This window comes from Chinchilla lanigera, unplaced genomic scaffold, assembly GCF_000276665.1.
Source record: "Chinchilla lanigera isolate Chin_1 unplaced genomic scaffold, ChiLan1.0 scaffold00026, whole genome shotgun sequence".
In the NCBI taxonomy this organism is placed as follows: Eukaryota; Metazoa; Chordata; class Mammalia; order Rodentia; family Chinchillidae; genus Chinchilla; species Chinchilla lanigera.
Genome location: NW_004955427.1, coordinates 1868007 through 1882681, shown reverse-complemented (window position 1 = coordinate 1882681; position 14675 = coordinate 1868007). Strand labels below are relative to the sequence as shown.

The 14675-nt window shown below is 42.3% G+C and overlaps 1 protein-coding gene across 1 annotated transcript in view; it reads left to right on the top strand.

Annotated features, from left to right (window-relative positions):
• Positions 1-8405, top strand: part of Tomm70a (translocase of outer mitochondrial membrane 70 homolog A (S. cerevisiae)) — a gene marked incomplete at its 5' end in the record, with an annotated part of 33969 nt that extends 25564 nt beyond the window's left edge. The window contains 5 exons of the mRNA XM_013515046.1: positions 272-379; positions 2022-2138; positions 4121-4218; positions 5314-5436; positions 6307-8405. Of these exons, the coding sequence (XP_013370500.1) occupies positions 272-379; positions 2022-2138; positions 4121-4218; positions 5314-5436; positions 6307-6460 (600 nt within the window). The remainder of the gene's footprint in view (positions 1-271; positions 380-2021; positions 2139-4120; positions 4219-5313; positions 5437-6306) is intronic.
• Positions 8406-14675: the final 6270 nt, after the last annotated feature.

The window sequence follows — 14675 nt, the reverse complement described above, 5'->3', positions numbered from 1 at the left end:
AGAAATGTTTAATTTCCTTAATAATGAAAACATAACAACAGTGATCAAAATTACAGAAAAAAAGTTTTACAGGTTGACATTGCCTTTTTTAAAGAAATGGACACCAGTTTCCCATTCCAGAATATTTCCTTTAAAATTACAGGACTTTCTAGTTGTTTCTGTGTTGCTACATACTGATGGTTAGCTGTAGCGGAAGAAACACAGTGTACTAACTGGCGAATGTATTTTGAGTTACATTTACTACGGTGTGTTTGTGTTTGTGTTTTCTTAGCTGAAAATACTGCTTGATCAAGTTGAAGAAGCAGTGACAGATTTTGATGAATGTATTAGACTGCGGCCCGAGTCTGCCCTGGCACAAGCTCAGAAGTGCTTTGCCTTGGTAGGTTTTTCTTTCTTTTGTAATTTCTACCCAGCATTTTTATTTGCCAGTGTCAACAAAGATGAGTGTTGTGGTCTACCGCATCTTTTTCTCCCGGAAAACATGACCACAGGGAGGAAAACGTGTTAGCATGTGTATTAATTAATGCTCCCTTTTGTATTTCTCTGAATATTTGAGTTGTCTTGATAAATGTTTGTCCCTGTGTTTACACTCCTAAACAGAACTAGTCTCCCTGCATCTCCACAGTAAACCTGAACGGAAAGTCAAATAGTTTATAATCATGACACCATATAACTGCTCTTTCATCTCTCATTTACAGAATCATTTCTTATTAAAAAACACAAAGCAAAAAAAGTAAAGTAAAATTAAGTACTTCCAGTTTCCCTATACCCAGAATCCTAAAAAGTTTCCTGTTTTCCTTTTCTGCTTAGGAGGCTGAGGCAGGAGGATCACAAGTTCAAGGCAAGCTTTACAAAACCTTGCCTCAAAATTAAAAAGAGTTGGTGATATAGTTCAGTTATAGAGCACTTCTGGGTTTGATTCCCAATACTGCCAAAAAAATAAATATATACTCTTTTAAAGAAATTTGAACACAAACATAGTTGGAAACAATGATAAGTTTTTTATTGTAGAAATTCCCTCACTTCTATGCAAAGTTAACGTCTCAGGACGGTATACTTACAGCATGGGTTTCTAATATTTTGGCTTGCCTAGGCCCCATTGAGTGAAGAGGAATTGTCTTGGGCCACATATAAAATACATTGATAGTTAATGTGTGTAAGTAACAAAACTTCCTTTTTTCATATTTTTTGTTATGACATTCCTAATTCTAGCAGTGTTATATGTAATGATATCATGAGCAAAAAACTATACTTATTTCTACTTTCTACACCACAGCTATTAAAAAACTATTTTAACTTGTGTGTATATATGGTTTTTTCTCTTTTTAGTACATACTTGCAGTGCATAGTGATTACATTCACTGTGGGGAGTCACTACGCGTACATAACGGATCTTAACTGTTTTATCTGTTCTCCTTTTCTCCCTCTCACTTTAACTGAATATTTTACAGAGTAGCACAACCCAAGGTTAATAAATAAGAACACTTGCGTGTCTACTTAATGACGATAAGCAGGCACTCACACTGTAGGCAGGTTGAAATTCTTAGAGCAGCACGTTGCCACATTTTCCTGGCCGAATTGCAGAAGCCCGTCTACATCTGATACACTGTGGTGTCCGTTCAGCGAACTGGCAGGTGCAGGAGACAGTGAGAGCTGCACTGCGTTCAGTGATTGCCAGTTCATGCCACCCTTGAGAGCAACACAGTCAAGTCATGAAAAACACTGCAAGAAACATCACATGACGTTGAAGTTACAACCTTTCGGGGCCACATTACTAGCCATCCCAGGCTGCGCGCACCTTGTAGGTTGGACACACCTGTGGAATATTGAGTACCTTGAAATTGTGTAGTGACTGTGAGGTTCTAGTTCACATAGCCTTTGGGTCCTGAGATACTTCCTTAGAATTCTTTCGGATGCACCATGTAAGATTTATGTAATTTTGCATGTCTTTTATAATACGGTAATACTCCAGAAGTTTTTGCATTCTTAATTTAACAAGCCTGTTTTAATTTTTTAAAAAGTATCGCCAGGCATATACGGGAAACAATTCTTCACAAATTCAAGCAGCAATGAAAGGTTTTGAAGAGGTCATAAAGAAATTTCCAAGATGCGCTGAAGGCTATGCACTGTATGCCCAGGTAACTCTGACTTCAAATTGTTTGAAAAACTGTATTGTACGCTGAAATTCAGTATGGGAAGAGAAAGCAGCGCTCTCCTGGTTCCAACTACTGTGGGAACAAGCGGCTTTCTTCCTGCGCTGCTCCTCGCCCCCCCAGGACAGCCGTGAATCACACGTTAGGGGCCCCTCCTGTGTTACGTAAGTTAGAGCCGTGGCCTAAACTCAGTGAAGGGAAGCGGGCATTTCTCTCCTGTGTTCACTTGGTTTGGACTTGTGAAAACGTGGTTACCTTAGAAAATGTGTGCTTCGTATCGCTGGGGGAGAATATATCCATGAAGAGGTTTCGTTCTGTCGGATCACCATCCTTTTCTTTGGTATTTTCTTTGGTTTCTCTAAAGTTCTTGGAGTTTTCCTCATGTAGGATTGAAATTATGGAAAGTAGAATTAAATTACTTAAACATTTATTGCGGCCTGAAATTCTTGAAAATGTCCTTCTAAATTTGAAGTCATTGATTTCATTGAAAATTATTAACTTCTTACAACCACGGTTATACTTTGTTCCTTCAAATAAATGCTCTCTGATAGTTTTCTTCATTTTTAAGTTAGAAATTGGTGTAGAATCTACGTAAACCCAGCCATCTCAATATTGTTACTCAATTTTTATTACAAAAAAGATGGAGCTTTTCCCCCGTAAACATCACAGAAAATAGAAACATTAAACAGCTTCCCCATGGACTTCCTTCCCCCAACTTCCTAAACCATTGTTGTTTTGTTTTTTTTTAAATTTGCTTCATGCTATCCTTAGGCAAGTTACAAGAAACCTTTAAGGAGGGTGTTGAGGGTTTTCTGAGGGAGACTGAGATTAATTCGTGTTGCGAGTGTTCATCGTCATGGAATTCACGGAGGTTTTTCTGGTGCAGATTTCTATGAGGAGGTCGGACAGCACAGGCCACCGAATAGCTTTTAAAGAAATAAACACTGAAACCTCTGCGCACTGCTCCTTAATTGTGCACATTTCCTGTCACTCTCTACCTTTGGAATGCGTTGGGCTTTTGTGAGCGTCTTACCGCATCAGCACCTGCATCGGCACAGCTGTTTGCATTAAAATCTCTAATTCTGCTTTCTACATAGTCACATATAACGAAACTTTATATGTGTGTACATATATGTTTAAGTACTATTTTTCTGTAGCCTGCATATGTATAGTTAACTGTGTAACTATATATAGCTTTTTTAAACCCTCAAAACTTGGGCTTTAGATGCTAACGACCCTCAGGTACACCCTGAGCATGACGCTGGTGTACACAGAACCGGGCCTTCTATTTTATTTTGTTTTATGTATTTATGTGTTTTGGTTTGGTTTGCTTTGGTTTTTTGGTATCGGGAATTGAACTCAAGGCCTTGCGCCTGCCAGACAGGTGCTGCGTGGCTGAGCTGCATCCCCAGCCCCAGGCCTTTTTATCGCAGCCGTGAAATTTGCCTTAAAAGTGGTGGGTTGTGGCTGCTTTTATCTTCATCAGTCATTTCTAAGGCATGATTCTTTTTCTCCTTTGGTACCGGGAATCAAACCTAGGACCTTGCGTTGCCAGGCAGGCACTGTGCTGCTGAGCTGTATCCCCAGCCCCAAGGAATAATTCTGTTACGTAACAGTTACTCGAAATGAATGTTCCCCTTAAGTAATTCCCTTAAGATACGTAAATTACTATGAGTGACATGAGTGTACTTGTGAGAATGTGACACTGAGGTGAGATTTTTCTGTCACTGGGTGGGGTTTTCTGTATCCTGCAGGTTACTAGACCGTTTGATTCCACGTAACTGCTTGCGGAAAAGAGATTTTGTTTGCAACAGTGCCCTCATAGATGCCGATAAAAATCAGTTTAAATAACAATTATTTTAAATCTCATAAGTTGGTAACAGATGAAATAAATTCTAATAATTAAAAGCAGTATACTTTTAATTGTTTAGGTTAACAGTTACCTTAATTAAAATATCTCCTCACAGGCATTAACAGATCAACAACAATTTGGTAAAGCTGATGAAATGTATGATAAATGTATTGATTTAGAGCCAGATAACGCCACAACATATGTTCATAAAGGGTATGTATTTTTGTGGTTCTGTTTGTTCCAATAATACTAAATTCTCGCCGGGCGTGATGGCACACACCTGTAATCCCAGCACTCGGAAGGCTGAGGCAGGAGGATCCTGCAAGTTTGAGGCCAACCTGAGCTACAAAGTGAGTTCAAGACCAGCCTGAACTGCATAGTAAGACCCTGTCTCAAAAAGACAAAAAAAAAACAAAAGTACTAAATTCTCTTCATGGTAATAAAATGAATTTCTTTTGATCTTTGAGGACATGGGATTGTGATAGGGAAATATCGCTAACTTAATTGACCAATTTCTTAACGCTTGTGGATATTATTTCATTCTTACATACAAATTAGTGTATGTACTATTTTCACTCTAGATTAAGGGTTTTCTGTTCTGAACATCCTGTCAAATGTTTGTATCGAAATAGGAAATATGCATAGTGTTTTTCCTGTCCTTGTGTACTGGAATATAAGAATTCTCACTTACACGTGTAGAAAGTAAACAGTAAGGGGTGCAGGGTGCGGCGTGAGGAGACGCTGGCGGTGCCGGCGAGCCTGTGGCACATGAGCCGCAGGAGGTGCGCAGAGCCCTCTCTGTCGGCGCTTGAGCCGCGTCACGCAGCAGTACCCTGCAGCTGAGCACCAGACGGCAGCACGTGTGGGGCGGTGCTGGCTCTTTGTGGTAAATAAGGGGGCTTCTGGCGGCCGTGTGAGCACTTGGTCTCAGAAGGTTCGCTCTCGCTGGCCTAGACCATATATACCATTTTTTTTACTTTGTTTCAGTGGTAATCAAGCCTGCGTGCTACTGCAGGTTCTATCCCCAGCTCACATGCTTTTCATAATAAGAAACTTCTTACACGTTTACTGAGGGTACAAAATAAAATCATACACCAGGCACGGTGGTGCATGCCTGTAATCCCAGCACTCGGGAGGCTGAAGCAGGAGGATCCTTGCAAGTTCAAGACCAGCCTGGGCTACAGAGTGAGCTCAAGGCCAGCCTGAACTGCAGAGTGAGTCTCAAAAAGTCAAAAAAATGAAATCATACATTTTCATTCCTGGTGATACTGGGCCTTGCTCACATCTGATCACCTGTTTGCATTGCAGTTTGCTTCAGCTTCAGTGGAAGCAAGATTTGGACAGAGGTTTGGAGCTTATCAGCAAAGCTATTGAAATCGATAATAAATGTGATTTTGCATATGAAACCATGGGAACTATTGAAGTGCAAAGGTAACTTCTGCAGTCTGTCCTAGGACATTTGTGGCAGCTCCATCTATGTCTTTTGCTCTTATTACATACATGTCATTGTCAGTATCCATTAAGTTTTTACCGTCTGTTATGCCTTTGGATGCAAGCTTCCTTCCCTCAAGCTATGCAACTGATTTGCGTTACTATATAATTCTTCCAAATTAAAAGTTAGACTTATAAAAGTTGTTTAAACTGATACATGGGAAGAGAAACTTGGTATTTCTGTAATTTATATGTTCTTTCCATTTTTCACCTAAATTATTCCTGTTGGAAGAAAAAAAAATCCTCTGTAGTGTGCTTTTCAGGCAGAAGAGTGACAGGTTGACAGCCAGGGTACCTGTGGTGTGGATCTGCTCTGAGGAAGTAGCCGGCCGGGAGACTGGGCACGTTGCACCATCTCTCGAGCCCCCGGAGTGTTCTTTATAACTCGGGTCTGGTCGGGCGTGAAGGCACACGCCTGTCATTCCAGCAGCTGAGAGGCTGGGGCAAGAGCACCGCTGCAAGGCCAGCCTGAACTACATGCAAGACCCGGTCTCAAAAATAAATAAAACAGAATTGGGTTTGGCGGTGCTGAACTTGAGGTGTCTTCCAGGTGTCCAGTTGCTCCGTGTCCTCATCTCTGTAGTGTCACGCAGAGTCCCAGCGTGCAGCGTGAGCTCGTAGCGTTTGTGAGAGAGTTACCGCTCGCTGAGGGCCCTCAGCTGCTCAGCACGCGTGTATTACAGCAGAGGGTTTTACTAGGGTCACGGCTGAAACTTAGCGGTCGGACTTCACACCGCACTGTTTGCAAACTCTCAGAAACGTGTGAATTGCTTACTGAATCCGAGAACGTTTGAAATTTTGTTCTTTCAGAGGAAATATGGAGAAAGCCATTGACATGTTCAACAAAGCCATTAACCTGGCCAAGTCGGAGATGGAGATGGCCCACCTGTACTCCCTGTGCGACGCTGCCCATGCCCAGACGGAAGTTGCAAAGAAATACGGGTTGAAGCCGCCAACACTGTAAACGGGAGGACAGGAGACTGGCCGGCCCTCCTGTACAGGAAGTGCCCTCCCTCTTCTCCGGAACCCTGAGCCCCTCGCGCACGTGCTGAGCGCTGGCGTGGAGCGCCCCTTCACGGTGTAGTCAGTCTGCGTCTGTCCGTGTGCGAGTGTTGTGGGCGGGGCTGCCGAGGGAAGTTGGCGGCCTCGCGGCTTGTGTTCCCTGGGCAGCGAAAGCCGGACCCGTGAGAGGGACGTTAAAACACAGGTGCAGAATTGGAAAGATAATGGGCCATGCAAATAAAAACTTTGATTTATTGATTTGTTTTTGGTTTTTTGGTTTTATTTAATGGGGTGTGGGATTGTTATATTCTGGATGATTTTGATTTCACATATGTGTATAATATATGAGTATTTTACACTATATTGGTTTTTAAATTAACACAGTAAGTGCTGTAAAATAGATTTATATTCAGATATCCTTTTTAGTTAATTTTCTTTTAAGGATGCAAAGCTTAAATGTGGATTACGGTAAAATTGAGAGACCCTTGAAATCATTGTTGCATGGAAAATGCTTCTGAGTGTGCAAAACCTTAGAAACTGGAAGTCCATAGCAGTTTGTTTCCATGTAGTAAATTATTCAGGAACAAAATACTGTGGTTGATAAATATTGGAAGACTTTTAATGAGGAGAGAACCAGAAAAAGAGGTAAGATGAAAGCAAAGTGTGTTCATAATACCCGTAGCAAGTTCATGTAATAAGTACTAGTGCTTAATGTACATTTCAGAAAGTATGGATTGTTTCTGTGTATCATCTAAGCAGAGCTGGAATAAATATGGTACATGAGACTGTGGAACTATCTTAAATTTCCTGGTGAAGAAAAAGGTGGCTAAAGGTGCAAAAAGAATGTAAATGTCATACCCAGAGCAGAGTATTTTTTTGAAAATGACACGTTTAGTGCTTTAGGCTACCCGTGCTTAAAGAATTTTGAGCCAGTATTTTTAAAGATGCCAAGTAGATGTGAAGTGCTTTTTTTGTATGGAGCCTTGACCTCTGAGGGCTAATGGCTGGTGTCCATGTCTTCACCACAGATAGTGGCCGCGGATTTTTTGTTTCAGGGGGTTGTCCTGCTCGTGATTTAGGGAACCACTTCGCAGAGCATTTCTAGTTACTACTTTTATAGACCATCCCTTTGCTCATATGCTGGATTTTTCTGGTGAGGAAATGGCTGTTTTCATAAAGGATCTCTTATTTTGAGATACCTAGGACAGAGAGAGATTTATTTTAAATCTGAATAAAAGAGCAAGCCTTCTGTTACACTGACCAAGAAATTAAGTCTAATTGTACGTCACGTTGAAAATAAAGGAACATTTTACCCTCTTCAAAAGGGTGATTTATCTTGTTAAAAATAAAAAGATTTTGTTTACAGATGCTTTCATTTTAGGAATTATTAGAAATTGTTCCCCTTCCAAAATCAGGCTTTGAAAAGATTGAGTAGACCTTGACTGTAGCCAAAAAGCTGAGAAGCGATCTGGCTGATTTTAGTGGGGGCAGACAACATCACGTAAGGTAACCGCGACGGTGGACTGGGAGGACGGTGGGACGGGAGGACGGTGGAATGGGAGGACGGTGGAATGGGAGAGCTCTGTATTTTGTTTCTAAATTACAATAATCCTCGAGTACAGAAATGTTCTATGTCTCTGAGCTGGCTTTTACGAAAAGTTTTTATTTGCATGGCTGTAATTACATGAATACTGACGTGTTCTACTCTTCGTCCTTTTATCCCCTTGGGGTTGGGTAGAGAGAAAACAAACTGAAGCATGTGCCATTCTTTACAGACATTCCAGATTCTCACAGACCTTTGCCTGTTGTGAAAATATGTGAAACTGCACTGGAAGCTGCATCTGTCTGTATCTTTTCTTTTGTAAATGACCTCACCTGTAAATTCACCAAATAAATATTACCTTCAAGCTTTCTATCTATTCTTTGAACAGAGAGATAGGTAGTGTGTCCATTTGTGGCAGTACTGGGTAAATTCGGTCGTTCTCCTGCGGCCTCTGTGCAGAGGCCCGTGCAGGTTTGTTGGTGTAGATGGCGGAGTTTCCTGCGAGAGCCGGAGCGCCACCTGACTTTGCTCCTTACCTGTCCCTGCACCATACCTGCACCGCAGCGGGGAGGTTGCACATTAGACCTGGGTCTTGGGGCTGTTTTCCCTCTGACTGGTCCCACTGCTGAGTCTGACCACAGTTCTCATTCACCTGGAGTCTTTCAGAAAGCATACTTCAAATCACCTCCACTATCCTTGATACTGTCATACAGTGGTAAGAAGCTTTAGGTTTGGTTTTGTTTTTTGTCTTTTTGAGACAGGGTCTCGCTATGCAGTTCAGGCTGGCCTTGAGCTCACTTTGTACCCAGGCTGGTCTCAAACTTGCAAGGATCCTCCTGCCTCAGCCTCCCGAGTGCTGGGATTACAAGTATGCACCACCATGCCCGGCTTGCCTGGCTCAAAGCTTTGGTTTTAAAATAGAATTTAAACATCCTGCCTTCTAGAAACAAATTGAACTTTACTTAAACTGTAGTTTAGATAGTACTTTGTACCTATAGAAGTCAACATTATAATCATTGTTATTTATAATCAAGGAGACCGTATAATTTAACCAAAGCAGGAAGTAGTATAAAAATAATAACTAAGCCCAAGTTGGGTGCAGTGGTGCACACCTGTGATCCCAACTCAGGAGGCTGAGGCAGAAATTTCACAAATTCAAGCCTAGCTTGGGCAATAAACCAGAAAAGTCTTTGCCAGTAAAGTTTGTTTGCTTGTTTTTTGTCTCCCTGTGTAGCGCAGGTGAACTTACAGCAGTCCTCCTGCTTCAGCCTCGCCAGTACTGGATTACAGGCGTGCACCACCATGCCTGGCAAATGAGTTTTTATGGTTTTTGTATTTTTTGTTGTTCTTTGGGTCAGAGTTCTCACTATGTAGTCCAGCCTGGTCTTGAACTCACAACATAACCTGAGCTGGACCCAAACTTAAGCGATCCTTCTGTGGCAGCCTCCTAGTGCTGGAATTACAGGTATGCACACCATGCCCGGCTGTGCTCCTCATATTTGTAAGGAAATAACCTGTGCTCACTTCAGCCACACACACACTGAAGTATAAGGAAGTGACCTGGGAGTGACTGGGTAAAGGGGGGGAAGCAGTTCTACCCCTAGCTCTGCTAAACTGACTTAATCAGATGACAGTGAGTGCAAGCTTTGACACACCGTTGCTGGATGAATAACGGTCTCCAAAAGAGAACTACATTCCCTGTCCTTGGAACCTGTGAATGCCTTATGTGGCAGAAAGTGGACTTACTTCTTACACGAGACACAGAAGTTAATACTCCTTTGGCTATTTTATATAAGGAGGTTTATAGTCTAAAGAAATGCTTGCTGCGGCCAGGCATGGTGGTGCCTGCCTGTAATCCCAGTACTCAGGAGGCTGAGGCAGGAGGATCGCTGTGAGTTTGAGGCCAGCCTCAGCTACAAAGTGAGTTCAAGGCCAGCCTGAAATGCATAGTGAAACCCTGTCTCAAAAAGAGAAATTTTTGCTGGGAGTGGTGGCACTTGCCTATAATTAGCACTTCGGAGGCTGAGGCAGCCGTGAGTTTGAGGCCGGCATGGGCTGCGTAGTTCAAGACTAGTAAGCCAGAGCCTATCTGCAGCGCACACACACGCACAAAAACAAAAAGCCGTGTTTCGAGTATCCCTGAGGCCAGAGGAGGTTTAGGCATTGAGTTCACAGTAGTTTTAGTCGAGAGTCAGGATGTTTGTGATTCAGACTAAGTCTGATTGTGGTTAATCATAAGGCCAAAAAGGCTGCCGTGCATGTGTGAAATAAAAGTATCTCTGCCAGTATCCCACAAGAGGCATCAGTGTCTTTCAAGATACTATATGCAGGTGTTTTGAAACTTACAATTAAGCATGAAAATAATGAGTGATTTAAGGTGACAACACACAAATCATAATTGGTATTTTTGATCTGTAACTCTTAGACCCTTTTGGATGGTCCTCTGCTGAGTGTTCGGACAAGAATAGCTGTGGTACCTGATCCCATCCAAAGAGGAAGTTAAACGGGAAGTAGGCAAAGGGCCGGCGTGAGTGCTTTCAGAGGCCGGAGACACCTGGCTTGATTTCTTCAATTCTATATGTGTTGCACTTTTGGTACTGAGAATTGAAACCAAGCCCTTCACATTGAGCTACACTTCCGGCCCATTTTAGTTCTGAGACAGGGTCTTGCTAAGTCACTAAATTGCCCAGGCTAGGCTCAAACTTGGAATCCTGCTGCCTCAGCCTCCCAAGAGTTGGGATTCCAGGCATAGGCCACTGCCTGGCTTCTCCAGCTGTTTCGTTTCTAACTATGACTGCAAGTGTCTCCCGGGAGCTGCAGGAAGGGTTACCCAGAGCAGTGAGGTTTTCTTTGAAGACAAAAGATGTTAATATATGTGTGTTTTTGTTTTTTTTTTAACTAGAACCTCAGTATTCCGGTTTAATTGCAATGTTGGCACTTCGTGATAAATAAATGGATTTTGGGTTGCAGTTTGATACTTAATCTCTAAAAGGTTCATCATCACTGACCTAGGGCAAGAGGTAAATGAAAGTTTCTTGTCTTCCGAAGCTGCTCATTATACAAAACGCATCCTTGAAAGTCAAACAAAACTGTCAGTGCTTCTGGTCACAAGAGTGGAGCATTGACACCCCCAGGCCCTGTGTGTCCTTACCTTTTATTTATCTCAAGCTTCGTCTTACACCAGTTTAAAGGATTACAGTATCTGACTTGGGTAACCATTCAGGACTAGCCTGAACTGTACAGCGAGACCCTACCTCCCAAAACACAAAGACTAGGCAAGGTCTGTTATTTGACCACAAAGGAGTCAATTAGAATTACGAAAAATTTGGAAAATCTCCAAATATTTCGGAACACTGTAACCCTTGGATCAAAGATTAAGTAAGACAGAAAGCATAAATAAAGCATTTTGAACTGAAAATGAAAACATACCAAAAGTTGTGAGTACACAGCTGAAGCAATAACCAACAAGGTTAACGTTACTAAACACCTGTGTTCAGCATGCGAAAAGGCCTCCAATTAGGGACCTCAGTGTCCAAGCCCAGGGCTTCACGCAGACTAGTTAAGTGCCCTGCCACTGAACCATACCCACAGTCCCTTGGTGTCCACTTTATACATGAGAATAGGACACCCGATGAAACCCAAACTAAGTGTGAAAGTGGAAGAAATGAGACCTGTAAGAACAAAAGAAATTAACAATCCCTGGAACCAGAACTTGGTTTCATGCAGAAAGACTGGTAAACCTTTAGCCAGAGTGACCAGCAGGGACAAGACGCAAGTTACAGTGCAGTTTTTTAGATCACTGGAGTAGACATCCCAAGTCATTTCAAAAGGCCAGTAAATCCAAAGTCGTCAGTGAAAACGCACAGACCAACCCTCATAAACATGAATGCAAAAATACTCTCTCAAGGGCCAGAAATTCAGCTCGGTGGCACAGCGCCTGCCTGGCAAGCCTGAGGTCCTGAGTTTGATTCCCGATACCGAAAAAATTTTCTTTCAGTGTTAGCAAGCCAAATCCAGCAATGTATGTGTGCGTATATTTGTTTGTTTCTTGAGTCAGGGTCTCATTTTGTAAATCAGGCTGGTCTTGAATTCACTATGTAGCCCAGGCTGGCCTTGAACTCACCGTGAACCTGCCTCAGCCTCCCAAGGGCTGAGATTACAGGCCTGCACCAACAAGCCTGGCTCTGCAGCAGGACCTTGTTTAAAGAACCTTGTCATATTACTGTCCAGTGAAGAGTGGAAGGTTGATTTGCAGTCAGCCTTGTCATATTACTGTCCAGTGAAGAGTGGAAGGTTGATTTGCAGTCAGCCTTTATAATACAGAGGGCCCCAACTTGAGTTTTAAGAAAATTTAGTGCACACTGATTGTACAAAGTAAAAGGCTTCATTGTGGCGTTTTCACATGTGCGCATAACGTACTTTGCTCGTAGATCATGTCTACCCATTATGTCCCCTCCAGTAGTTTCCATCCTGTCATTTAATTACTGACAACTTGTACTTGAGAAGTGCCTGTTTGCCCACTTACTGAGTTACTTGGTTTTTTGTTTTCTTTTCTGTTTGAATAGTCCGGATATCAGTCCTGTCAGAGTAACTGGCAAAGGTATTCTCCCATCATTCTGTGGGTCATCTGCTCTGGCGTCCTTGCTGTGGATAAGCTTTTAAATGTGATACAACGTTTGTTGATTTGGGGGGTAGAGAACGGGGATTGAAACCAGGGCTTTTGTTCTGAGCTACATCCTAACGCTTTTTCTGTTTGGGACTAGGTCTCACTGAGTTGCTGAGTGGCCCAAGCTGAGCTGAAGCTTGCAGTTCTCCTGCCGCAGGCTCCCAGAGAGCGGGGATTACAGACGCGCACCACCGTGCCCAGCTCCTTTGTTGCGTCCTGCTGCTGTCGTTCGGAGCTGCTGGCTTTGACACTGATGGTGTAAACGCAGGACACACCCAGTAGAAACCGCATTTCAAATTCTGAATTCTGGTCTCTTCCTGCAGTGATACGTGGAGCAGTACTCCTGTGATTCTGGGAGCCAGAGCTCCCGGTCGGGTATGTGGCACGCCGGTAAGCCACGGGTGTTCTGCAGTGTACTGCGGTGTTACGCTGTGACACTCAGTGATACAGTAAATGCTTTTTTGACAGTTTTCAACTTACCATTTGTTTTATCGGGAAATATCAAAATCATCTCAATAAAGGCAGAAAACTCGTCTGTAAAAATTTAGTACCTGTTCTTTATAAAAATTCTGAACAACCTAACAGTAGAAGGAAATGTCCCTAACCTGATAGACGGCCTCTATGAAAGGCCAAACAGCAAATCACAGAACACTTCCCCTAAGGGCAGGACCAACACAAATATATTTGCTCATTACTTCTGTTCAGCACTGTACTGGGGATCCTAGCCAGTGCCATAAGGTCAGGAAAAACAGATGAAACCAGGCTGGAAAGGAAGTTTATTTGTTTTATAAAACTATGTTTATTTGTAGGCATGATTATGTAAACAAAATCACATGGAATCTACCAAAAAAAAAAACTGCTTGAGTGTATGAGTTTAGGAAAGTTGTAGAATACAAGTTCACAAATATAAATTACACTAGCGATTTTAACTTTACAAATACCACAGCAAAGAAAAATACGTGCAGTTCTGAGGAACAGGACACATTTACTTATCTTTATACCAAACTCTTCTGAGCTAATTAAAGAAGACCTAAAGAGCTGAAGAAATATCTCACTCCTGGATCACTGACTGCCAGTAAGATGTCGATTTTCCGCCGTACTGCTCTATAGATTCCATACAATCCCAAAGCTCCAAGGAACCGGTACTGTATGTGTTCTTACAGAAATTTATAATCTGATTTTGAAATTCGCATGGAAATACAAAGGCCTCACTCAAAACCATTTTTAAGAAAGCTGGAGACTGACAGTCTGACTCTGAGGAACTTACAAAGTTACAGTGAGCACAGTAAGTTGTGGGGTTTTTTGTTGTTTTTCTTTTTGTCTTTTTGAGACCGGGTCTTGCTATGCAGTTCAGGCTGGCCTCCAACTCGCAATGACCCTCCTGTCTCAGCCTCCCAGTGCTGGGATTACAGGCATGCGCCACCACGCCCGACTAAACACAGTACGTTATATATTGACCAATGCATTATGCAGGTAGACAGTGAACCAGAATACAGTCCAGAAACAAGACTGAGATACATATGGCCGATTCACTCTTTGTTAAGGGTCAGCGTATTTAATGAGAATAGGATATCCTTTTCAACAAACGGTGCTGGGACTGGATAGCCATAAGCAAAGTAATAAAATCATAATCTTGCATTTACTTTATACACAGTTATGCAAAAAGTTAAGTACAATGGATCAGAAACCTAAATGGAAGAGCTAAAACTACAAACTCCTGAAAGAAAGTAAGTCTCAGTAGCCTTGGTTTGGGCTATTTTTAAATACAAAAAAGGGCAAAGAATGTAGCTTAATGTTGTTTTTAAGTAGCACATGTAAAGTCCTACATTCAATCCCCAAACTTACCTGGAAAACCAGTTTTTCCAGCACCACTTATTAAAGACCTTCTCTCTCTTCCAGTGAGCATGTTTGGCCCCTTTGTCAAAGATAAAGTGGCTGAGTGTGTTTGTGGTTGTGTCTGCATCTTTT